The 24,835-nt window shown below is 41.3% G+C and overlaps 3 protein-coding genes across 3 annotated transcripts; 2 read left to right on the top strand and 1 right to left on the bottom strand.

Moving 5' to 3' along the window:
* Positions 1–630: 630 nt before the first annotated feature.
* On the top strand, positions 631–2,802 carry LOC144638523 (uncharacterized). The gene has a single exon (XM_078497716.1). It carries the CDS (start codon positions 946–948, stop codon positions 2,575–2,577), a length of 1,632 nt encoding a protein of 543 aa, XP_078353842.1. The 5' UTR covers positions 631–945; the 3' UTR covers positions 2,578–2,802.
* A 1,692-nt stretch (positions 2,803–4,494) lies between these two features.
* LOC144638796 (uncharacterized) lies at positions 4,495–21,786 on the top strand. Its single transcript, XM_078498054.1, has 6 exons — positions 4,495–4,653; positions 10,047–10,700; positions 13,149–13,298; positions 14,287–14,388; positions 17,818–17,931; positions 18,615–21,786. Exons 2-6 carry the CDS (start codon positions 10,067–10,069, stop codon positions 21,692–21,694), a joined length of 4,080 nt encoding a protein of 1,359 aa, XP_078354180.1. The 5' UTR covers positions 4,495–4,653; positions 10,047–10,066; the 3' UTR covers positions 21,695–21,786.
* LOC144639025 (uncharacterized) lies at positions 15,782–17,497 on the bottom strand. Its single transcript, XM_078498289.1, has one exon. It carries the CDS (start codon positions 17,495–17,497, stop codon positions 15,782–15,784), a length of 1,716 nt encoding a protein of 571 aa, XP_078354415.1.
* Positions 21,787–24,835: the final 3,049 nt, after the last annotated feature.

Raw genomic sequence — 24,835 nt, 5'->3', positions numbered from 1 at the left:
GCGAAAAACAGAAGTACTTTTATAATACCCCGAATTTTTGCCATTGTGTCTATCAGGTTTAATATGTTAACAAGAACAACCAGATTGGTGATATTTCACGTTAGGACAGATAACTCACAGAAACTCGAAATCATTGGACAACCAAAAACTCGATTTTATCATTTCGCGTTTCGCACCCAAAACGTTTCTCGGATCACGCCTGCCGAAAATATATCCCATGAAATTCCGAGACAAAAAAGTTCCCGGCATATATTTGCTCAACGTCCCCTTAAAGTAGGCTAAATTTCAGGGAGGACTTACAAACGAGGTTGGGAGGGGGTGGAGGTGGGGTATTTTAGGATGGAAATGTGCAGTTAATGCAAATTCAGGCCGAATTCCTACGTATGTCGGAAATGTTTGGTTCAACCTCGTTCCCAGGGTTAGCGGGCGGGGAGAGAGAAACCCTTGGAATGAGGTGTTTGGTTTTATATTTGCCAGAAGTCAGCGATAGAACACGATCGCACGTGCGTTGCTCTTAAAAGAAAAAATAGTTCGTGGTTTTTGGTTTAAAATATATAAGATTGTAGGCTTTGGACTACAGTCCTTTACGATTTCTACTTGCCCTTCGTTTTCTATCGGGGACTTGGGGAGGGGGTCACTGGTAGACAATAGTTTTTTCTTTCTTATTTTTTCGCTGATAGTTTGCATTTATTTTTGCTTTCGGTTTATTCTCAACTGACTCGAAACCTTTGTGCTTCATGTCAATAGTTTCAGTCTCCTTCTGGTTCGTAACCAGAACTTCGGTGACACAGAAACACGTACTGTAAGAGAGTATTTTTCGAAGCGTTTTATTTAATTTTTCAGCAGCATTTTAAGCCGGAGTCGTTTTTACCGAACAAGTATAGCTCTATTTTCATCCGGATAAAAGCCACAGAGAGCGTGAGAACTGAACTCATTCAAGCAAACATGGTTGGCCATACGGTTGTAGAGATCTTTGGCCATATCGTTTACAGTTTCACTCGAAGTGTGGCTGAACGCTACAGTGACTTTGCCGGCGAAACAGAACAGAATACACCCTTAATTGGTTACAATCCGCTGGACGACACGGGTTTGGAATGGTACTCTCAACCGGTTGACGAGCTTATTTACCAAGAATACAGCGACAGAGAGGCAACAACGTTTGATTATCTACCGTCAAGCACTGTCCGTGCCAGGTTAATAAACGCCTGCTCCTTAGAAGACAACGATGAATCGAATCAGGAAGTAACAGAAGATAGAGCAATGGCGTGGAAGCGGCTTAGACCATCGATTTTTCGCTCAATTTGGAAATCGTTTTACTTTGGATTTCTGATTTCTGTTTTGAGCGCGACCATTGTTGGGATCGTTTCAATTATGATTTACTATCTCAACTATCAAACCTTGCTCAAATGTGAAGGTTATGCCATGACATCGATCCCAGGCAAACTACAGTGGATGAAAACCATTTCAGAAGTTATTGTGTCTTCCGTCTTTTTCTACTGGTTCTTTCTCAACTCTTTATTTTTCTTCCGATCGTTTCAAATATCAGGACTTAAGCTTAAACTCTGCCTCATATGTTTGGTTTTCTATAGTGTAGATGCATTGAGGCGAATTTCCTTTCAAGCCCTTGAAATCAAGTTGACATCTATGCAAAATATTCCTGTTCTGCAGTTTGCTCTGTTGTTTCTTTGCGTTGGTTTACAGGTCTTTCTTATTGTCAGGCATCTTTGCAGAGGTCCTCGAAAAACACAATGCAAGTTCTTCGTCCTTATTACGACCCCTTACGTTTTAATCTACGTTATAGCTATTATTATTCCTAATTTAATCTATCCAGCGTACAGAACCGAAGACAAAAGTGGTAAAATGATCATTGCAATCTTCGCTCCCCTGATAGCCCTTGTAGTTAAAGTGGTGTCACGTGTTTGTGTCCAGCAATTGACGCGAATCAGCCATCCGGGAACTTCATTTGTGCTGTTGGTACCGCTGTACTGTGGGGCAGCGGTAATGCTGAGACTTTTACAAGTGGATCTTGGAATCGATCAAAAATTTGAATCAGTTGTTATCATTGGTGTGATCCATGGCATAGCGGAAGTCGTTGAACGTAGCACCATGGTTCTAATAGACCACATAACCCATCAGGTTTTGGAAAGAAGAAAAGTTCCCTGGGGAGGTTTTCGTACTCCTCGCCGTGAGAGACTAGCAGCGGATATTAGCATCTTGAGCATGCTCTATGAATCAACTGCTATCATCTCTGTAAATGGCTTCCTGTATCTCTATCAGTATTTTTACACCAGCGACAATTCTCCCTTACAACTGCTTCAATCGTTTGCCACTACAACATCCGTTCCACTGGCCATAGAGTGGTTTTTCACAAGTGTGTCAATAGCTATTGAAACTCGCTTCCAGAACATGCCTATAATAGCGGTTTGGCGTAAAACCTGGAAATGGCATCTTCTGGTGGCCGTAATAAACGCAGTGGTGATTGCCGCTTGGCTCAGCTCAGGGCTAATAGTGATTGCTGTGAAAGGCAATTCCGTTGGCACAAGGAAGGACTTCTGCCAGATGCCATTCGGTCTGTGAGTCCTGTGTCTTAGAGAAAATCTGACTGAGTATGGGTAACCTGTGAACATAGACGTCCCTCATCGCACGCTACCACCAGGGGCATCATGGGATCCCTGTGAATGAATGAATGAAATCTTTATTTTACCACGATTAAAATATCAGTAATGTACAATATAAATAAAAAAAATAAATTTCTAAATACTGGTTTACATATTTGCCGTGTGGGAGTCCGATGCAGAAAACCACCTATTATGGCGGTTCTTAGTTCTTCAGGAAGAACATTCCATAGTGAGGCACCGTTGTAGCTAAGGCCCCGTCCATACTGACCTGGGTAAATTTGAAGACGCATCTTTTTTTCTCCGGTTAGGTCAACCGTCCACACTGAAACGGCGTTTTCGGTCACCGAGAACGGAGCTTTTCAAAAACGCTCACCAATGAGCGTTTGGACTTGGAGCGTGAAATAGTGTATTTTTATATTTTATTGAAAATAATTTTAGAGGGCCACTGGTTTGTTAGTATTTTTTATGTTATTTTAGTGCTACCCTCGTTAAATAAAGACTTTACTTTTACTTTTACTTACTAATGAAGCACATCGTTTTCAAATTTACCCGGGTTAATGTGGACGGAAAACATTTAACGCGGCGTTTTCAAATTTCTCCGTTTTCAAATTTACCCGGGTCAGTGTGGACGGGGCCTAAAGCTTCTCTTTAGGTAGTCTGTTCTTGGTTTTGCTAAGGATAAATTTAGGGTGGCGTCACGCAGATTATAAGACGAAAATCTCTGGTTGAACATATTACAGAGGTATTCTGGGGCAAGCTTATTAACACCCTTGTACCTTAAATTTGCTTTTTGCTTCGCCCTTCTAAGCGATACGATTTGTCCCAGCCGAGCGAGTTAAGAAGATAGCTAGAATTTGTGTCAAAACTGGATTTTGTAATTAATCTAGCGGCGCGATTTTGTAGTTTTTGAAGTTTCTCACTCAGTTTTTGAGACAAGCCATCCCAAACAACACTGCAGTAATCAAAATGTGCCTCAATAAGACTTTGTTCGACTTTATAACAGCTAGCGCAGGAAATGGGCGCCATTAGTTTTGAAAAACCATACCCAAAAATCTACGTTATACATTGGAACCTGGTTAAAACGGACTCCCAAGGGACATGCGAAAGCTAGTCTCTGTACTAAGCGGGCTATGAGGATGAACGTCATTGTTTTATCAGAAACGAAGACTAGAACATATTACTTAAAAGCAAAACGGCGTCTAATACCTCAATTGTAATTTTTGTTCAAACTGAAGAACCTTATTACGCTCGTTAAATGATTCATGTGTCTCGCACTTTGGTAAAAAGTCAGCTTTCAAGCATGACACGTAATATTACTAATATAAGCTGCTGTATTACTAATCTTGAAACGCAAAAACTTGTAGAAAATTTTTAGTTACCAACAGGGTATAACTAGCACATAATCATTACAAATCTGTCACTGTATAAGAAACACTGTTTTTTGGTTTTCGGACAATCGTTTAAAATGCTTTCTTTTCAATGCTATTGCATAACAGATGGATATTAAATAAAGATGGCTGCCGGATTGATAACTTACTGAAAGGGGAATTCTTATGTCTTACATGCTTTGTACGGCCTCAGTGGTAGGTTAATAGGTTCGTCCGTTAACCACCACCCTCCACCCACCCTCCCCACCCCTCCTTTGTCTAGACCTACAGTAGTAAAAAGTAAAAACAAAAACAACACTACAACATGAGCGGCATCAGTCTTTCTGTGTTACTTTGGATACCATCAAACGGTTTTAAAGTTACAAAGGGATTCCCCCACCCCACCCTGCCCCTCCAAAAAAGCCCGAGTCGAACCACTAATGTGATAGTTACATAACGTATCTACGCTGACTAAAAGGATCGTGGCCTTTGCGGAAGTGAAAGTGAAACCTTCGAGTCGACGTCTTTCGTCGTTCGACCTTCGTGTGGAGAAGAGAAGAACCTTTGGAAAAGGGTGTGAAGGCTTGTGTTTGACAATCTCTAGAATGTGATGAATCATTTCAGGTGAAAAGTTTCAAGGAGCCTATACTCAATGTCGCATTTTCAAGGTAAGGTAGTGACATTTCATGAAAGTTCTACACTTAGCTTGCATGACAAAGTTTTCTGCAGCTATGCTTGCTTTTCCATGGTGATGAAGCTATTTTTTTGTTTCGATCACAAAATGAAGTAAAGTTTGATTCCTTCGATGTTAACACACAGGAATTTATCGCTTCAAGCTGATTGAAACTAGGTTTATTTCTTGGTGACTGCATCTTTGATTGCCAAAAAGTCAGTAATCGTACTCAATCGAATGTTCAATTACTGAACTCCTCCTGTTTGTTTATAGTGCGGACATTTTGTATGGCGCACCGTCCCCCTGATTAGTCCTGCGTGATTTACTTATCAAGAGATGGATTCCGTACAAAATGGAATCGGATTGAGCTCGATTATGTTCGATTGGTTCGCTAATCCAACATACGTATACAGCAAAGTAGATGTTCAAATTATTCTGTTCGATTGTCGAACCCAACTGAACGATTGTCGCTCGTTTGGGTTCGATTGATTGTTCGTTCGATTTTGTTTGATTGGATCGCCGGGTATGTGCTGCCAATTTGTTAAGGCAAAATGTACAACTCAATGAAGAAGCCTGAAGCTCGAAAATCTCTTGGTAAATTTTGCTCCAGTCTTCTTGGGCAAACAGGATTTTCAAGAAGAGTTTTCCCCTTTTGGAGTTATGTATTAGTCAAATCGAAGCTTCAACATCCCCCCGGGCATTTGAATTTTTGGAAAATTTGCGTTCAAATTCCCGCCTTCCTGGGCCAAAAAGCCGTTTACATGCCCCACTACAAGCCCATTTTCAGTGATCAAATGTCCCCACCCCCTGGGAAAAATTAATAGTTAAACAGTTAACTGTTTTAACTGTGTAGCTTCTTATGCTCGTAAAATCCTGTCTGCATACCGGCTTTATAAATAGACCACACAGATTTTCCTCTATTTTATAATTAATACATAGAAACTTCTAGCCTGCGTTGCAGACGAACAAAACCCCGGTATAGTGCGTCTGCGAATCAAAGCACAAAAGCTTGTTCCGGCCCCCGCGTGTTACCAGGGATTTCTATAATAACCTCTGATTGGCTTTTGAATAGGGCCGTTCTTTCGTGCGCCGTAATTGGTTGAGTGGATCTCGTGAAACCATAGTTACGCGTTCGATGAATACCAGATACCAGATACAGTAAAACGTTCTTGTCATAAATTTGTGCCGTTCTGTATTGGAATTGGTCATCCAATCTATTTCGCTTTTCACGTGTTTAGAAAGGGCACGATATGCTGTCAGTTGTATTATTTGGAGGCGTTTAAAGTTGAGTAGAGCCATAAGACATTGGTCTGCACGGCTTTTCTGTTTGTATATTTTGACACCTCTGTTTTACATTTGTCATATATATATAATTACTATCGCGGTTAGTCTTGGAACATTCACATTTGCAAGATATTTTTTGAGCTTTTGAAATATTCCCTCTGGTCCTAAATGTTTTGTGAGGATATCGACTACTTGCATTCTGCATTTGTAATGCCAGGTCCGGCTGTTTATTGTGTTGCAAGGTGTGTTGCTTCTCATCACGGATGACGGATGTTCGTTGTGTGACATTCTTTCACCACAAGACAAATGTAGATTATTCAACATTTATACCATGACCTTTTTGCTTGTCAGTTGTGTATGCTTCCTATCGTTATCGTTGTTTTCTTTTTTTATGAGATAGTTCGAACCGGCTGCTTTTTTACCGCTTCAAACGCTAATTCTCACCGATCTGGTCCGATCTGCCGTGATCGCCGCCAAGTTTGTTTTGTATCTGGTCTTCGTCAAAAGCGTAACTATGGTTTCTCATAAATGCACTCGACCAATTACGACGCACGAAAGAACGGCCCTATTCAAAAGCCAATCAGAGGTTATTATAGAAATCCCTGGTAACACGCGGGGGGCCGGAACAAGCTTTTGTGCTCTAATTCGCAGCCGCACTATACCGGGGTTTTGTTCGTCTGCAACGCAGGCTAAGAAACTTCCCCACCCCCGGAAAGACTTCGAAGGCAAAGACGTCAAATGCCCCAAATGCCCGGGGCATGCCCAGGGGGGGGGGGGGGCGACATTATTACTGGAAGTGAAGACAAGAAGTGAAATGCAGCCTCAAATGACCCACAAGTTCAGAAGGTCATGCTAGTGGGCTGTGATTGGCGGATTTCGATCCGTCTTGCTCTTTAGCACGTCGAAAGATGGATGAAGTTTAAAGAAGACTCGAAAGAACAGTTTCACTTGCTAGTTAGTAATGAAAACGTTACCGATGTTCCTGTTTGGAATGTGTTCCGTTTTCTATATTGTTACAATTGCGAGAAAACACTGAAACAGCCGGCTATAAAGTTTTACTTTTTCCGAGAATCAAATTCCACCACACAGTTTATCCAAACAAACGACCATCACGTTCACTGCTTTCACAGAGATTGAAATCGATTCTTGCAAACTTGCATGACAAATGACATTCATTTGCACAGCATGTGAAACTACTCAAATTTTAAATCGAAACGTCAACGCTAGCTAACGGTCTATTCAACATATAAAGTAAATAGCTTCACGAGTGAACAAAATGAAACTTCACTGTTTTTTACTCAACTGACATTTTATTGTGTGAAGTAAAAAAAATAAATGTTGTCATCGTCGCTTTCTCTGGTACGTTATGCAGTTTAGAATGTCTTCCTTTGCTGGCCTTACGCGCATTTATTTTTCAAATGGTACTACAAAAACTCCGGTTGATGCCGTAGAGGAATTTGTTTGAAATTGTCACGAGCGAACTCCGCCACGCACTTTTACATCTGGAGACATATGGCATGGCCGTTGCTTTCCCTGTTTTGACACAGTTTCAAACTCCTCTTTCATTAATGTCGCTGATATTTACTTTCCAACTCGAGCTGTCACAACTACTCAAGCTCAAAAGGGATGCAATCGAAGTTAATTGAAAATCCAGCGCCATACAGACAAAATTTAGCATTGATGTGTTTTCGTGGCGAACGAAGAAGTTGAAATTTCTTTGTTCTGTACTCGACATTTCATTGGCTGAAGGGAAAAAATGCTGAAATTTATTGTTTCCGTTCTGCTTTGTGATTGGTTAACTTTGTCTGGGTGACCCCGGTTACAGTAGCCGCACTGTAAGTAATGCAAAGAATGTTTCTATTGTTAATTTCATCTCAGAAAACTTCAGTATCCAGCAGTCGCAGTAGTTAATCTTGAGCTTTACATCAAGGAGATAAATGTTGTTCGACATAGCCTGTCCGTACGAAATTTAAACTTTTCGTGCCGACTCGAATGTTTTCGCGATTCATGTGACACTGATATACGTCCACACGAGAACTCACGCAATTTTGCGTGTATTCGCGCGGCTTGTGACGTCGAAGATGCCGTGAATTTTCCTATACACATTTACTATACATTAATCTGTTACATGAAGTGAAAATTTTGTAACTCTCCTGCATATATGCCCTTCTCTTCAATCAACTTGCCCGTTTTCGTGGCACGCTAGCCCTTCTGTGCGAGCAAATATGGCGGATATGTCATGTCATCACGCTTTTGTTTGCGTTGCAAACACTCTGATTGGTGGAAGTTCTTCCATTTCAGAAAATCGCTAGCATGTTTACTTTACAATTAAAGGCTAAAAGAGCTTACTCTGATTTTTTTCGAATACGTCGCTTTAATCAAACCTAAAACCATTGCAGTCGTCGGATATTTGTATTTGTAAGGAATCTCAATATTTTTTGGTCATGCTGAGCATTATCTTTCCGACATTTGAAGAACATGCTTTTACGAAATTAATTGCCTTCCGTCAAACTTATTTACTTTGTGGTTGCGAGCGTTCTCCTGATTGGATAGTAGCCTCCACTGTGTAAATAGTTCACCTCAAATCCAAAATAATACCGTATCGTTTCTGAGAAAACGAAACAAAAAAAGGATCACAGGTTACACTTAAATATTTTTGTGATGAAATAGAATTCAAGCTACGAAGCCTGAGAGCACGAACCATCAATGACGCAATTCCCATGGAAAAATAAAACATTCACAGGGAAATAAAGTGAGATTGTGTTACATTATTGAACGCTTATTTGAAGAAAAAACTATCCATGACCCATTCACGCAAGAAAACATTCGAAGGCAAATTAAGTGAGATTGTGACATTACTGATAGCACCTATGAACTACCGTAATGATTCGATTAAGCGCCCTCCTTCTAATAAGCGCCCCCTTCCGAATAAACGCCCCCCATCGAATGTGTTTTTGTTAATAAGCGCCCCATTCTTATACGTGCCCCTATTCTTAAAAGCGCTTCTATTGTGGCTAACTGACCATACTGAAGTCGTCTACGGCGAAAAGTTAAACTCATGAACATTTACCGTACTGTACATGTATGTATTTACTGCTGTCATGAACAATTCTTGTAAAAGTAACTGAACTTTCAACAATTTGTTACTGTTACAGTTTATGTTATTGCTAGTTATTTTAAAATATATTAAAGTTTTGTTTTGAACATTTGGTTGTTCTGCAAAAAATTAAATAAGCGCCCTGTCCCGAATAAGTGCTCTGTCTCAGATAAGCGCCCTCCCTTAAAGTGCCAAAAGTAAATACCGGTAAGCGCCCCGGGCGCTAAATCAAATCATTACGGTACATATAGTTACGCTTAAACTGTTATAAAAAATTATTACGCTCGCCATGTGACGTGTTTTAGTTAACACCACATCCACGGCACGTTTTTGTTTCGCGTCACGTCACCTCGTGTCACGTCATCCGTTTTTCATCTTTTTTAGTCGAGCAGATACACAAAGTGCTCGGGCGTATCTTTTCTCTCAATTTTTTTCCGCTGCTCAAAAATAACGCTATACGTGCTGACAGAAAAGTAAACATATTCACAAAACAAAGGCTGTAATACACTAACCGGTAAATATTTTGGTTGTGAAAACTGAATAGTGCTATATTGACCCCTGAGAGCACGAGCCATCAATGATGCAACTCACGCGGAAAAATAAAGCAAAGTGAGATTGCTTTACTTGATTGGACACTTATTTGGAAAAAAATGCAGAGGTCGGCACTTCATTCATCGAATTACCATGAGGTTACTCGAAGAGCCTTTGATTAATATTTAATTATTTATAACTTATATTAGTTCCCTTTTTTTTGTACTTGATTTTAATTACTGTCATGTGCTTTATACATGAGCCTCTGGCTCGGAAAGGGAGGGCAACCTCATCCTGCGTTATGACTCTAATAAATCAATTGATATTGATTGATTGTCACATTTAGTCTGTTTATTGTCTAGTATTATGACCAGCCGTTTCCATACTGTGCAATAAACTCAGGAACAGGAACTTCCAGAACAGATGGAAGTTTAAACAAACCTATAAATAATTATTTTATATAAATGTTTTCTTAGGTTCATTAGGTTTCTAGTCAATGGCTTCTGCTTTGCCGGCATTTTCATCCACCAAGGAGACAACCAACTATGCGCGATTGTGTCGTCTTTTGGTGGATGTGGGATCCCAGGCCTTAAAAGACACCTTTGATGGTATACACCCACCAGCAGGACTGCCTGGTGTCTTGACACGTCATCCTGAACATGCAACACTACAGGCCCTTAGGAAGAAGAAAATTCTCAATGCTACACAATGGGGAAAGTTGTACCCTACTATTCCTTCATCTGTTTCATCAGCGAGCTTTGATATAACACTCCTGGTAGTACTGCTGAGGAATGTCTGTGGTTTGCATGCTCCAGCCACCAGTGGTTGGGACAGACTTCCTCCTCCTACAGACACAAGTAAAGAAGCGAACATTGCCAGGGTGAAGTACTACCGTAATACTGTGTACGGCCATGCCAGCCAGGCTTCTGTTGATGATGCTACATTTAACACCTACTGGCAGGATATCAGTAATGCACTGGTAGCTCTGGGAGGAGCGAGTTATGGAGCTGCGATAAATAGGCTCAAGAATGAGTGCATGGATCCTGACATGGAGGAACACTACAGAGAGCTGCTAAAGCAATGGAAAAAAGATGAAGACAGCATCAAAGATAAACTTGAAGAGATAGAAGGTATATATAAAAATTTAGCATAATTGATAGAAATGCTTTGAGGAGAGGCAATTTCAGCTAACTAGTGTAAAAACCTCATATCCATTTTGATCCCGAGGGTCAACAGAAAACAGGGGCGCTGTCCCGGTCGCTGGCCCTGGTGCCGTCTACTATCAAAATACAGTAGAACCCTGGTAACTTGAACTCTGAAGGGAAACGAAAAACAGTTCGAGTAAGCGGGGTTTCGAGTTATCTGGGTCAATTGCATATTTAATTTGCCAAGTTAATAATTGATAGTTAACCGATTTTTCAGTACTTCAGTATATGGTACAGTGCAAATTGAACTTATCTTGTCAGAAACTCTAACAAGACCATACATTCTTATGATAAGAGTGGAAAACGGCTGTCAAAAATGTGATCTGTTCGTTGCTCAAATCAATGGGCAACCGTGCCAAGTTGCAAGAACCGGAATTCGAGTTATCGGCCGGGGGGTAAACTTGACCCAAATTTTGTTCAAGGGAAACGAAATTTAGTTCGTGTTAGCAGGGTTTTCGAGTTATCCGAGTTCGAGTTAACCAAGTAAAAATGACTGAAAAGTGAGGGTCAAATCCAAGGGAAATGGAAGTTCCTTCGAGTTAGCGGGGTTGTTCGAGTTATCCGAGTTCGAGTTACCGGGGTTCTACTGTATCTCCTGGGACTTCAAATCATTTTTACAACCCTGATTACTTATCAGTTTGTAGGAGAAAAAGCTGCGGAAAAAAGGTAGAGAAAAGCAGCCAGCTCTTCAAGTCAGTTGTCAGTCAGCTTATTGAAAATACTGCTCATTGGTGGTGCAGTAAACAAATTATAATGAGGTCATTTTACTGATCAATGAGAATCAGTTACCATAGAAAGGTAATCACATTATTGCATGTGATGGTGCATCGAAGCATGCTTTGCCATTCCTGCTAGGGGTGGTGAATGGTCCTTCAAAAAATGCATGTCTCGCAAAATATTAGCCAAGTTTCAGGGGTCTTGTCGTCTCGAATTTTTCTTTGACGCCTTGTCTGAGCCTCTTTTTTCTCTAAAAAGGTCTCGGGCTCACATAAATGATATCAGTCTCGCAGTCTCGCAAAGTCTCCCATTTACCATTCGAAAGCTCTCCTGCTCATGCAAGGGGAGGGGTCAGACAAGGGGAAGTTGTAATAATTTTTTAAGGGTGACCAAGATGGAATCATAAAATTTGAATCCTGAAGTTAGCGAAAATGTTACAGATCACACGACTTACAATTTGTGATTTATAGGCACAAGTGATGTTTTGAAAGTTGTCAAAATTGCACCAGCATTTAAGGGGGTGTGTAAATATTTGAGACCTTTCTAAAACATCACAATATGGGAAGGGGAAATAATAGTCAACAGCAAGAAAACCAATTGAATTTAGGAATTTACAATGTGTGGTTCCAGAAAATGTCCATAGGGGTGGGGGGGGGGGGGCAGGGTCTTAAGCAGGGTCCGAAATTAATTTTTTTACATCGGCGCCACCTGGCGACCGGACCGAAAGTTTTAGTCGCCAGATGGCAACTTCTGGTCGCCAATGTTTTTCGATTGACTTTCCTTTTACACTTAAAGACGAAACACTTGTTCTTCTTGTGTATTTTTGGCCATTCATATGCTCAAAAACAGCTTACTTATACCACAAAACAACGATGATAATCACTCAAAGAAATGCTGTACCCGCCTATAAGTAGAGTCGAATGTTAACTCTCATTTTCACCACACCAACTTTCTGACATATTTCGACAGGTAGTTTTTCATTCAACACAGTGACAACAAGAACGTGTTGCGTTCGTAAAACGTCGTAGCTTAGTAGCCTGGCATGTAATTGAAAATATCTAAATCTTCCACAAAGTTTTTTGCATCTGTAGCCTTACCAGTTTCAAGTAAATGACGGAAATATTTCAGCGTGTCCGCGGACATGACATCGCCTGAATGAATATTCATTGCATGCGAAAGAAAGCACATGGCTGGGCGCGCCCACAATAGCGTCATGGGGAAAACCGCTGAGGAAAACAACATGGCGGCTCGCAATGTTCAAATCGTGTTGATCGCAGCTGTTGGCTGAGCTGTTGGGGAGTTTATACATTATGTAGCGAGAAATTTACTTCAGTGTTATCTCAAGGACATCACTAAGATAAAAAGTGAGTCAATAAATTGTTAAAAAACGGCTCCGAATTTTATTTTTAATCAATTTCTCTGAATACTCTTACAAAGCAACTAAGTCGCCAGTGGGCGATCAGTTGTGAAATTCTGGTCGCCAGCTCTCAATATTTAGTCGCATTGGCGACCAGGAAGGCGCAATTTCGGACCCTGTTAAGAAAAATCCCTTCCATGGGGGAGGTATGGATAATTTATGGAACTACACAATAGGTCACAAGAACTGTAAAGTTGCCATTCTTCTTGAACAAAAATCAATTTTAATTACTTCTTTAGACAAAATCAGAAATGACATCGAACAGTTAAAAGAAAGCATTGAACCGTTAAAAGAAAACATCGAGCCCTTAAAAGAAAACATTGAACAGTTAAAAGAAAGGCTTGATGCTTTCATTGCACAATGGGAAGGAACCAATTCAAAGGCCAAAGGTAAACAGTATTGATTTTATGTAGTGATTTATTTGTGCAAAGCTTTCTGTTTTTTTAATTTGTCTTGCAAGTATTGTGTATCTCTATAATTAAGACTCTGATTTTTTCTATTTCCTTTTTTTTGCCTGAGCTTAAGTAAATTTGCCTCCATTGATTTTGATATTTTCTATTCAGGGCTGGAAACTAAAATTTCTGAGCACTCGCCATCTGGGCGAGTCACCTTCAAATTGCACTCGTCCAGATCAGTTTTCACTCACCCAGGATCCTCCATTAAAAAAGGAAAATTTAGCCCCCCTCCCCACAAATAATAAAATGTACAACTTAATTTTTTCAGTATGTTTGATACTCACCTTGCCACCATAGTGGTCGAACATGATACAGACTGCAATTGAAGCCTATTTCTTAAATGAAAAGTCGCCGAAAATAGACCTTACTCCACAATAAAAATGCGAGCACGCTTCCATCAAAAAAAGAATCACAGTTTAATCTGATATGTATTCCCAAATACCTGTAGTTTGCAAGCAGATTTCAAAATGTTGGTAACCTATCGGCTTATGGCCAGTGTAGATTATTTAAAAGTGGAAAGTAAAAGTTCCGCTTATTTTGAATAATATTATATTGAAAATCGTACTCGCCAAACCGGGCGAGTGATCAGTGATTTGTACTCGCCCGACAGTTTTCACACTTGCCTGGGCGAGTGGGCGAGTGCTAATTTCCAACCCTGTTATTTCCATTTTCTTGCCTGAGCTTATAAGTAAATTTGCCTGCTTTGAATGGTAGTGTCATATTCTCCCCCAGGGGTCATTTGGTGGGGGTCTCCCTCTGCCTCCCTTACGTGCTTACTTGTTTTGTGATAACAAGGTGTTGCAGTTAGTCTCGGTAAAAATAGTATAAGTTAACATACCTTCTAGTATTGATTGTGCTGACTGAATTCATTTAATTTAAATTTGACACTAATATACAATGTCTTTCAATGTTTTATCATTAGATGAAACCAGAGATGATCTAAACCACATGAAAAGTGAAATACGAAACATCAGTGAAAAGTTGAATAGTCAGATGTCACAAAGAGAAGAAATGGCGGTTGAAGGTATAGCCACTTTTAGGTTTAGATCACTGATTGAAGGATAAAAGTGTTTGATGTTTGACTCATCATCGATCCTTTTCGCGCCATGGGACGCATAAGGCCTCTACAGTCTCTCTCCAGCGGGAGCGGTCTTGTGCCGCCTTCCGGATCTCGTTCCAGGTCAGGTGCAGGGACTTAAGTTCTTTCTCGGCCGACCTTCGCCAAGTTGTTCTAGGCCTTCCCCGTGCTCGCTTTCCCTCTGGTGTCCAGAATAAACCTTCTTTAGCCACATCCTCCGATTCCTTCCTCAACACATGCCCAATCCATCTCCATTTCCTGCGGGTTAAGCTCACCATGATGTCCTCTTGTTTACAGATGTTTCGTACTTCCAGGTTGGATATTTTTTGTGGCCATCTTATTCCCAATATAATACGAAGGCACTTGTGGATAAAAACCCTCTACTTTTTAACTACGTCCTGTGTTGTTTTCCAGCTTTCGGAGCCATAGAGAAGCACTGTCTTTACATTTGAGTTGAATAGTCTTAATTTGGTCTTAAGGGAAATCCTTTTGGATCCCCAAACTGGTTTCAGTGCTATGAATGCCTGTCTAGCTTTGCCGATACGCGTTTTTACATCTGCGTCGGCACCTCCCTGCACATCAATCACACTGCCAAGGTAAGAGAACTGTTCTATTTTCTCTATCTCATGTCCATCTATCTTTATTTGGCAATTTCTTTTGCATCCAGTGCTCATCCATTTGGTCTTTTTGGTGTTAATCTTAAGCCCAACTCTACGCGCATTGTTCTGTAATCTAGCTGTTTTCTAGCCTAGATGTGTTCCATGGGTGGATAGGAGGCAGAGGTCATCCGCATAATCCAGATCTTCTAATACGGTTGTCAATTTCCATCTGATTCCAGTACGTTGGTGACTTGTTGTTTCTTTCATCACCCAGTCTAGGGTAATCAAAAACAGCAAAGGTGACAGCATGCATCCTTGCTTGACCCCAGTTTCCACGGCAAACCATGGTGTTAAATGTCCTTCATGGAGAACGCTACATGTGAAATCTCTGTACAAGGCTTGTATCATCCTGATGATCTAGTGTGGGACGCCATAAAGCCGCAAGAGTTTCCATAGGGTGATCCGATGAACACTGTCGAAAGCCTTTTCAAAATCAATAAAATTCAGATGCAGGGATGCCTGCCACTCCATACATTGTTCTATTATGTTCCTTAGAGTGAAAATCTGTTCTGTGCACGACCTTCCTTTACGGAAGCCTGCTTGCTCCTTCCGTAGCTGATTATCCACTGCATTCTGAATTCTTGTCAGGATGATTCTGGTGAATACCTTAGACACCACAGATAGAAGAGTTATTCCCCTCCAGTTGGTACATTCTGTAGTGTCACCCTTTTTTGGGATTTTCACAATAAGGCCTTTGCGCCAGTCACCCGGAAGCTGTTCTTCTTGCCATATGTGCCCGAACAATACAAAGAGCACCTCTGTAGCTGTTTCGATGTCTGCTTTAAGCAGCTCTGCGGGTATGTCATCATAACCAGGGGCTTTGTTGTTCTTTCAGAGAGCAGTTTGATTGCCTGTCGGATTTCATCTCTACTAATGGCATCTGAATTTAGGTCTAGTTCAGGCATGTTAGTCTCAAGGCGGGGCGGGTTGCGTGGATCGTCTCTATTTAGTGTTTTACTAAAGTGTTCAGTCCACCGTTTCAGTTGATCTTCAATTGTTGTTAAAACATCGCCATTACGATCTTTAATCGTTGTAGAGCTTTGGTGGGTTTTGCCTGAAAGACTTCTTGTGATGTTATAGAGCTTTCTGCTATCATTTACCTTCGCTGCTTCTTCTGCTTCTCTCGCCTTATTCTCGATGTAATTCCTTTTGTCCTGGCGAGCACTTTTTTTAACAGCTTTATCCTTAGCCCGGTATTGCTGCTGAAGGTCCTCGGCTGGGGTATTTTGGGTATTATTAAGCATGCGTTTCTTTAACTCTTTTCTCTCTTTAACTAAAGACCACGTGTCATCTGAAATCCACTCTTTTCTTTTCTTACTGGAATACCCTAAGATTTCCCTTCCTGTTTCCATGTATATGTTCTTGACGCTTTGCCATATATCTTCCATCCCTGTTTCTTCCTCTTGAGCCTCCAGTTCTGCAAGAAGTTCAAACCTATTCTGCAGCCTCAATCTGAACTCTCTTTGAGTTCCTGGGTCTTTCAGCTTATCAAGATCTAATTTTCTCCGTGCAGATTCTTTAGCTACTTTCCTTAGTTTTAAACGCAGTCTGCCAACCACCAGCGTATGGTCACTTCCAATATCTGCACCCCTAAACGCCCTGGTGTCGAGTAGAGAGGTTCTCCATCTGCTGTTGATTGTAATGTGATCTATCTGGTTTTTGGTCCTTTTGTCTGGAGAATTCCATGTGATCTTATGAATTTCTCTGTGAGGGAAGATGGTGCCCCCGATTACCAGGCCATTTAAACCACAGAAGTCTGCAAAAAGCTCTCCATTCTCGTTCATTTCTCCAGAGCCATGTTTGCCCATGTGGTCTTCTCGTCCTGTGTTGTCCCTTTCAACTTTAGCATTTAGGTCTCCTATCACCATCAGGACGTCATGCTTTGGTGTTGTAGCCACTTCTGACTGTAACTGTTCATAGAAATTGAGTTTTTCAGCCTCATCTGCCTCATTTGTAGGCGAATAGCATTGAATGACTGTGAGTTTGCTGTACTTTGAATAGAACCTAGCACGGACCATCCTCTCGCTCACTGGTTTCCATTCCATGAGTGCCTTGGCAGATAGACTGTTTAACATGAGAGCCACACCACCTTGATGCTGTCCATCCTTTCGGCCCGAATATAAAATAGTTGTTCCATCAGCTAGTACCACACTGCCACTTCCCGTCCATTTGCTTTCACTAACCCCCAAGATATCAACTCTGTTTTCTTTCATTTCCTTGGCCACTTGTGCAGCTTTTCCACATTCATACATCGTCCTTACGTTCCAACAACCAATTCTGGTAATGGCCTTAGGCCCCAGAAGAGAGGGTTTCGGCTCACAAACTCCCTGGAGGTTTTGGTCAGCAAGCGTCATGCTACCATCCATGGAATGGTCCTCCCTCTGGCGACCCACCATTTCCCACTGTAAAGTTTCTGTTTCGGTTTCTGTAGTCACATGTTGAGTCTGAGGGGGTGACTAGCCCCCTGCAGACTTGCCATAGCCCCTATTTGCCAGCTTGTTCAGGGTTCCTGCCAGGCCTTCACAGCTACCGTAGCGGCCCCGGGACCTAAGTCCCACTGTACTTCACCCTGACAGGCAGTCCCCTACTCCACCGTTGCCCACCTCCCACGAACGAGGACGTTAGGGGTTGGTCTTTGGGAGGCGATGTTTGACTATAATACCTAAAAAAGAGAATGAAAAGATTCAATTCTGAAAAAGTAATTATTCATTCACAGAAAGCACCAGAGAGAATCTTGGGCAGATGAAGGCTGAAATTGGAAACATCAATGAAAAGTTGGACACTTTAACGAACCAACTACCTCCTGCAAGAAAGAAACCCAGGATTGGAGGTAAGATCTGCTGCTTTTTTCTGGAAGATGTGGTACGTTTGGTTAAACTCTGTTTCATGTGTCAGTGGCTTATTTTTGCTGCAAAATTTGGATTTAATGAAAATTGTGTTTGTAAATGAGAAGCAAAAAAATAGACAATCAAATTTGTATACAGTCAAACCAAGGTCATAGAGAGAAGTGTTCAATATATTTATATTCAAATCATGATTAGATTCAAAACAGGAATGTTGTTTGGATTGATGTCTTGTTTCTCGCGACAGGCAAGTTAGAGCACAGGATGCTATGTCTCATGGAGTTTTCTCCATTCTCGTCACTCCCTTTTTAAAACTCTCTAACAGAGGTGTGGTGGCCTTATGGCTAGTGCGTTAGACTCCAGATCGGCCAGGGCACTATTTTGTGTTTTGGGGCAAGACGCATTACTTACTGCCTCTTCTTCACCCAGGGCCTAGTCGTTTTATGCTATGAAAACTAGGATAGGCTTCGGCTTAATGGGCCACTAGGCACGTACATACATAAAGCTTTACTTACCTTACCAACAGAGAATAATGGAAAAACGTTTTGGGGTATTGTAGTTTTTGAATTTAAGAATGTCCAGAATTAAGGCCACCTAACTTAATGTTTCTGAAAAACAGGAAACTACAAATGAATGTATAAGTGACTCTTATATAATTGATTACTTCTAGATGTTTTTGATCCAGCTGAGCTTATTGATGGAATCCGCCAACTCTACAAAACCCGCGAGCGATGGCTTGCTCCGTTTCCATGGTGTGAGGAGTTTCATTTCGATCTGGATAATATCTATACCAGACTCAAAGTGGTCAGCAGGAAGAAAGAGAGAGGAACAGTGACAGCCGACACTGTTAACATGTCTGGGATCTTTAAACCACATGAAGAATGTCCACACCCAAGAACAGTGTTAATTGAAGGGGAGCCTGGTATGGGAAAGACAACTTACTGCCAAAAGCTTGTCTATGACTGGGCTACAGGAAAACAGAAAGCAGAAGATTGTTTTCCAAGGTTTGAAGCAGTGTTATTGCTGAGGTGTCGTGACATGAAGTCTGGCCTATGGGATGCCATTGATGATCAACTTCTGCCTCGAGATGTTACAGAAGACGTAAAAGAAAAATTCTTCAACTTCATTCGCGACAACCAGTCTGATGTTTTGCTGGTACTTGATGGATTGGACGAGGTTCCAGCAAAAAAACTTCCCATGTTTTCGGAAATCATTGAGGGCAGAGTACTTCCAAAATGTAGCTTGGTCGCTACAGCCCGGCACGAGGCTGGAAAGAAGGTAAGAATACAGTGTGACACCCTGTTGGAGATCAAGGGATTTACCAAAGATGATGCAAAGACGTTCATTGTCAAATACTTCAAAAACACGAAGAATTTGCGAAAAAAGCTCTTGCGGAAGCTGAAGTATGATGAAAACCTAAAAACTCTGGCTTTAAATCCTCTTAACGTTGCACTTCTTTGCCTTGTTTTTGAAGAACGTCAAGGTACTTTACCAGACAACAAAAATCAACTTTTCTTGGAAATGGTGCAGTGCATCCTTAGAAGATACAGAACGAAGGAAGGATTACCAGAAACCGAACACGACCTCATTGAAGTTTACAAAACTCAGTTGAAACACCTTGGACGGATAGCACTGAAAGGTTTGCAGAAACACGAATTAGACTTTGAGGAAAGTAAGCTTGCAAATCATTCAAGCGACTTACCTAGATTCGGATTCTTGTCAGTTAGTCCTGGAGGCAGCAAATTAAGACCGTGCCCTCGTTACAGTTTTCTACATAAGAGGTTTCAGGAATGGTTTGCCGCATTCTTTCTTTGTTGTCAGCTTGTCGAGGGAAAGGTCAGTCCAGACGAATTTTTGGAGGAATTAGATGATTTACAATACCTCCGAGAGGTCTATTTTTTTGCATTTGGTATGCTAGCAGGGCAAGATGAGGAATTAGCAGTAGCCCTTATCAAACGTATGGCGAAACGTGCGACAAATAAAGATGAATGGTTAATTTTTGCAGCCCACTGCTTTCAAGAATTTATTAGCGACAACAGCAATTTTTTCCTAAAATTGGCACGTGGTTTTGGGTCATCTTTTGAACGTAAAGGTCTTACATTCAAAGAATATGACAATAATTTTGAATTAGACGATACCCTAAATCATGCTGCATTTGTTGTTCTAGCTGAGGCACTTAAAGCTAATACAACGGTGGAAAGCATACATGTATGTTTCATGAATGGAGTTGGCATGCACGATGTGAAAGACTTTCTGAAAGACAATTCAACCTTGACAGAGTTGAAATTGGCTGAGTGTTACATTGGTGCTTATGGTGCTGCTGATCTAGCTGATGCGCTCAAAGTCAATACGACTTTGACAGAACTGAATTTGCCTTACAGTTGCATTGAGTCCTCTGGCGCTGCTCATTTAGCTGACGCACTAAGAGTTAATACAACTTTGACAAAGTTGGATTTGAAACAGAATTTCATTTACATTCTTGGCACGGCTCGTCTAGCTGACGCACTGGAAGTCAATACGGTTCTGACCGAATTGATTTTGTCTTCCAACGAGATCGGTGATGATGGCGCTGCTCGTTTAGCTGGCACACTAAGAGTTAATACAACTCTTACAAAATTGGATCTGGTAGGGAATGACATTGGCAATCTTGGCACAGCTCGCCTAGCTGACGCACTAGAAGTCAATACGATTCTGACCGAATTGATTTTGTCTTCCAATGAGATCGGTGATGATGGCGCTGCTCGTTTAGCTGGCGCACTAAGAGTTAATACAACTCTGACAAAGTTGGATTTGGAAGAGAATGGCATTGGCAATCTTGGCACGGCTCGTCTAGCTGACGCACTAGAAGTCAATACGATTCTGACCGAATTGATTTTGTCTTCCAATGAGATCGGTGATGATGGCGCTGCTCGTTTAGCTGGCGCACTAAGAGTTAATACAACTCTGACAAAGTTGGATTTGGAAGAGAATGGCATTGGCAATCTTGGCACGGCTCGTCTAGCTGACGCACTAGAAGTCAATACGATTCTGACCGAATTGATTTTGTCTTGCAATGAGATCGGTGATGATGGCGCTGCTCGTTTAGCTGACGCACTAGAAGTCAATACGATTCTGACCGAATTGATTTTGTCTTTCAATGAGATCGGTGATGATGGCGCTGCTCGTTTAGCTGGCACACTAAGAGTAAATACAACTCTGACAAAATTGGATTTGAGAAGGAATGGCATTGGCAATCTTGGCACGGCTCGTCTAGCTGACGCACTAGAAGTCAATACGATTCTGACCGAATTGAGTTTGTGTTCCAATAAGATCGATGATGATGGCGCTGCTCATTTAGCTGGCGCACTAAGAATTAATACAGCTCTGACAAAGTTGAATTTGGCATACAATGGCATTGGCAATTTTGGTATTGATAGTCTAGCTAATGCGCTAAAAAGCAACAAAAATCTGAAAGAGTTGAATTTGTATAAAAATAACATCGACAAGGATAGCTTTCATAGTCTAGCTAATGCGCTAAAAAGCAACACATGTCTAAAAAAGTTGGATTTGTCTCTTACTAAATTTGACTGGGATGGCCTCCATAGTCTAGTGGACGCAATTGAACACAATACAACCCTTGATAGGATGCATTTGTTTGGAATGATTTACTCCCGTTTGGATCCAGCCGATATTGATGATCCTCGAGATAAGGCTGTAGCTACTGATCTCCTCCGCTTGGAACGCGAGGGTCGTGTCTCTTTTCATATATAGACTCTGACTCCGACTCTTAGTAAAACAAAATTAGAGACTGATTCCAGTGAACACCGAGAATATCTGTCGTGTGGAAATAGAGTAGAACCCTGGTAACTCGAACTCTGAAGGGAAACGAAAAACAGTTCGAGTAAGCGATAAACAGTGCAGTGCAAATTAAACTTATCTCGTCAGAAACTCTAACACCACCCTACATTCTTATGATAAGAGTGGAAAATGACAGTAAAATACGTGATCTGTTCTGTTGCTCTAATGAAAATTTCTTCTTCACGGAAACGCCGAAGCAACGAGTGACCGTTTAATTCATATTATATAAATAATTAACTATATATCGCTATTATAAATTTCCTTATCTGTTAAATAAACACCAAAATTGCATGCCCAACCTAAGAACTTCTTTGAGAACAAAGGGTGGAAAAGGGGAGCTTAAATCACGTTTAACGGAAAATGAAACGCTCGTATGACAATTCACGAAAAATGTCATTGAAAATCACGGTTCACGGCCTAGTTCGCGGTTACTATGGAATTCACGAGAAAAAACAGCCAATTTTTACATTTCACGAGAAAAAAAGGCCGATCACGGGTCACGAAAATACCCTTACCACCCTCAGAATCGGCTCGTTAATCGTCTTGGAGAGAATTATATAGTTTCGCTGCTAAAGAACTTAAGTATTAAATTCCATAAGAAGTAGCTCATGATATAAGAAGGGATGCGATGCTCTGTCCACAACGAACATTATAATTTACATATCTTAGTGTGTATGTCCTCTATATAGTTAGGATACCCTTTGAAAAAGGTACTTTTGTAAAATAAAATCAGCATATTCTATACCCCGCATGTAACATAAGAACGTGTATTGACTGTATTTAACCTTATCCAGAAGTTGGCTGTAAAGGTGGATTTCCACTGACGCGTAATTTTTTGCGTGCGTGAAAAAAAATCTAGAGACAATGTATGAACAACTCGCGCCGAACACCTGTCTCTATTTTTTTCACGCACGTAAAAAATTACGCGTCAGTGAAAATCCAGCATAAGAAGTACTATAATCCTGGGACCGGTTGTTCAAAGGATGGATAACGCTATCAAACGGATTAATATTAATCGCTTTTCAGATAACTGTCATACAAGACCTTTGCTTTCCATGGTGATAGTGATTTATCCTGTGCATAGCGTTATCCACCCTTTGAACAACTGGGGCCTCAAGTATAAATCTAAGTACAGTATACAAAGGCCTGAAGTTTTTCAGTATTACTGGCACCACAAAAAAAACAAACCGTTGAACAGTAATGGAAGAATAGTAAAAATAAAGGCTCTGTATAAACCAAACTGTCTCTTGAAATGAGTTTGCGGAATTTTAAGATAACAAACTGATTGTTTATTTTATCACAGATAGAAGATATGTTTATCAAATAAAAGGACATTCTTAACGTTCATCCCAAATATTGTTAATTTGTAACTTGTCGATGTTTAGTGAAGCGTTCGCGAAGTGTGTGTTTAGTTTTTTTTTCAATATATCATGTAGTAGCTTGTCGTGTTCGATATATTGAAGAAACTAAACGCACACTCCACTGAACATCGACAAGCCACTAATACCCAGTTCCCTCCCACTTCACCCTGAACAAATTGTTTGCGCTCTGGATCGAGCGGACTGGGTTAGAGCGCTAGCTGGGGTCATACCGTAAAATTCCGGTTATAAGCCCCCTGGTTATATGCCCATCTACCTGGAAACAAAAAAATACATCCGATAATAAGCCCCCCGTATATAAGCCCCCCTCTGCCGGATGACAGTCTGAACAGGGCTAAATGTTGCTTTATTATGCGTTTTTAACTTAAAAACGTATTTCCATCAACACTCCCTTGGCTCGTTTCGGAACGTTTTTTTTATTCCGCTTATAAGCCGCCTCCCGGATATAAGCCCACCCAAAAACCCTTAGGAAGTTGTGTAAGCCCAGGGCTTAGAATCGAAATTTTACGGTATTCATTGTCGTCCTCAGAGCCGCTTGTTCCTCTTTTCTTAGCCCGCTGAGCAAAGAGAATTTAAATATGGCAAATCCGATTAACCGTTGTAAAATGGAAATGATTTTTCCCCAGAGCCACTTTTTGTGCTCCAGGCTCAGCCGGCTAATAAGAGGAACAAGCAGCTCTGGGGCCGAGAATGGGGACATACCGCATTTATTCGTTTTAATAAGCGTCCTGGGCCGGCGCTTATTAAATTTATGACGTTGAAAGTGGGCGCTTATTCGAGGTGGGCGCTAATTCGAGACTGAGCGCTTATTAAATTTTCACCATTTTCAGCAAGTAGTACGCTTATTTTGCAAGAAAAAAGTAAATAATAACAGAACGTTAAGATGTCCAAAAGCCGACCTGACCTTGAAGGTTTGTATAAATTATTGAGAAAACTTGGTTTGTGTGTTAGTCTCTTGGTAGTACTTAGTCAATTTAACACCTCTCATTTTGCTCCTCTCGTGTATGTCAATGTTTTGGGGGGAGGGGGGGGGGGGTGGTGGGCGCTTATTAACTTTTCCTACCTACAGGGCGGGTGCTAGTCCAGTTCCTGAACTCTCTCTTCCGCGCGCCCCACAAAGGGGCTGAACCCAGGCCTGGGTTCAGTCCCTATGTAGGGCGGGGGTAGGAAGAGTTCAGGGACTAACTGGACTAGGCGGGTGCTTAATCGAATAAATACGGTATTGTTGTGTTCTTAGGCAAGACACTTCAGTCTCATTGTGTCTCTCTGCACTCAAGTTTATAAAAGGGTCCGGCTAATTTATCGCTGGGGGTAAACCTGCGATGGACTCCAGCATCCCATCCCAGAAACGGGGATATAAAGCCCCGGCCCGGCCTCAGTGGTAGGCTAATAGGTTCGTCGGTTAACCACCACCCTCCACCCACCCCACCCCTCCTTTACCTAGACCTTCAGTAGTAAAAAGTAAAAACAAAAACAACACTACAACATGAACGGTAACAGTCTTACTGTGTAAATTTGGTGACCATCAAACGGTTTTAAAGTTACAAAGGGATTCCCCCACCCCACCCTGCCCCTCCAAAAAAGCCCGAGTCGAACCACTATGTGATAGTTACATAACGTATATGCGCTGACTAAAAGGATCGTGGCCTTTGCGGAAGTGAAAGTGAAACCTTCG

The sequence above is a fragment of the Oculina patagonica genome, chromosome 14 (assembly GCF_052425735.1).
Source record: "Oculina patagonica isolate OP01 chromosome 14, crgOcupat, whole genome shotgun sequence".
Classification (NCBI taxonomy): domain Eukaryota; kingdom Metazoa; phylum Cnidaria; class Anthozoa; order Scleractinia; family Oculinidae; genus Oculina; species Oculina patagonica.
This window is presented reverse-complemented; position numbering and strand designations above follow the sequence as displayed.

What these genes read in the sequence shown, in the direction of transcription:
- LOC144639025 (XM_078498289.1), bottom strand. Translation starts at nt 17,497, where the DNA reads ATGGTGGGTCGCCAGAGGGAGGACCATTCCATGGATGGTAGCATGACG.
- LOC144638523 (XM_078497716.1), top strand. Translation starts at nt 946, where the DNA reads ATGGTTGGCCATACGGTTGTAGAGATCTTTGGCCATATCGTTTACAGT.
- LOC144638796 (XM_078498054.1), top strand. Translation starts at nt 10,067, where the DNA reads ATGGCTTCTGCTTTGCCGGCATTTTCATCCACCAAGGAGACAACCAAC. An exon ending in TAAACTTGAAGAGATAGAAG is followed by an intron (nt 10,701 to 13,148) that starts GTATATATAAAA and finishes TTACTTCTTTAG; the next exon opens with ACAAAATCAGAAATGACATC. An exon ending in AACCAATTCAAAGGCCAAAG is followed by an intron (nt 13,299 to 14,286) that starts GTAAACAGTATT and finishes TTTTATCATTAG; the next exon opens with ATGAAACCAGAGATGATCTA.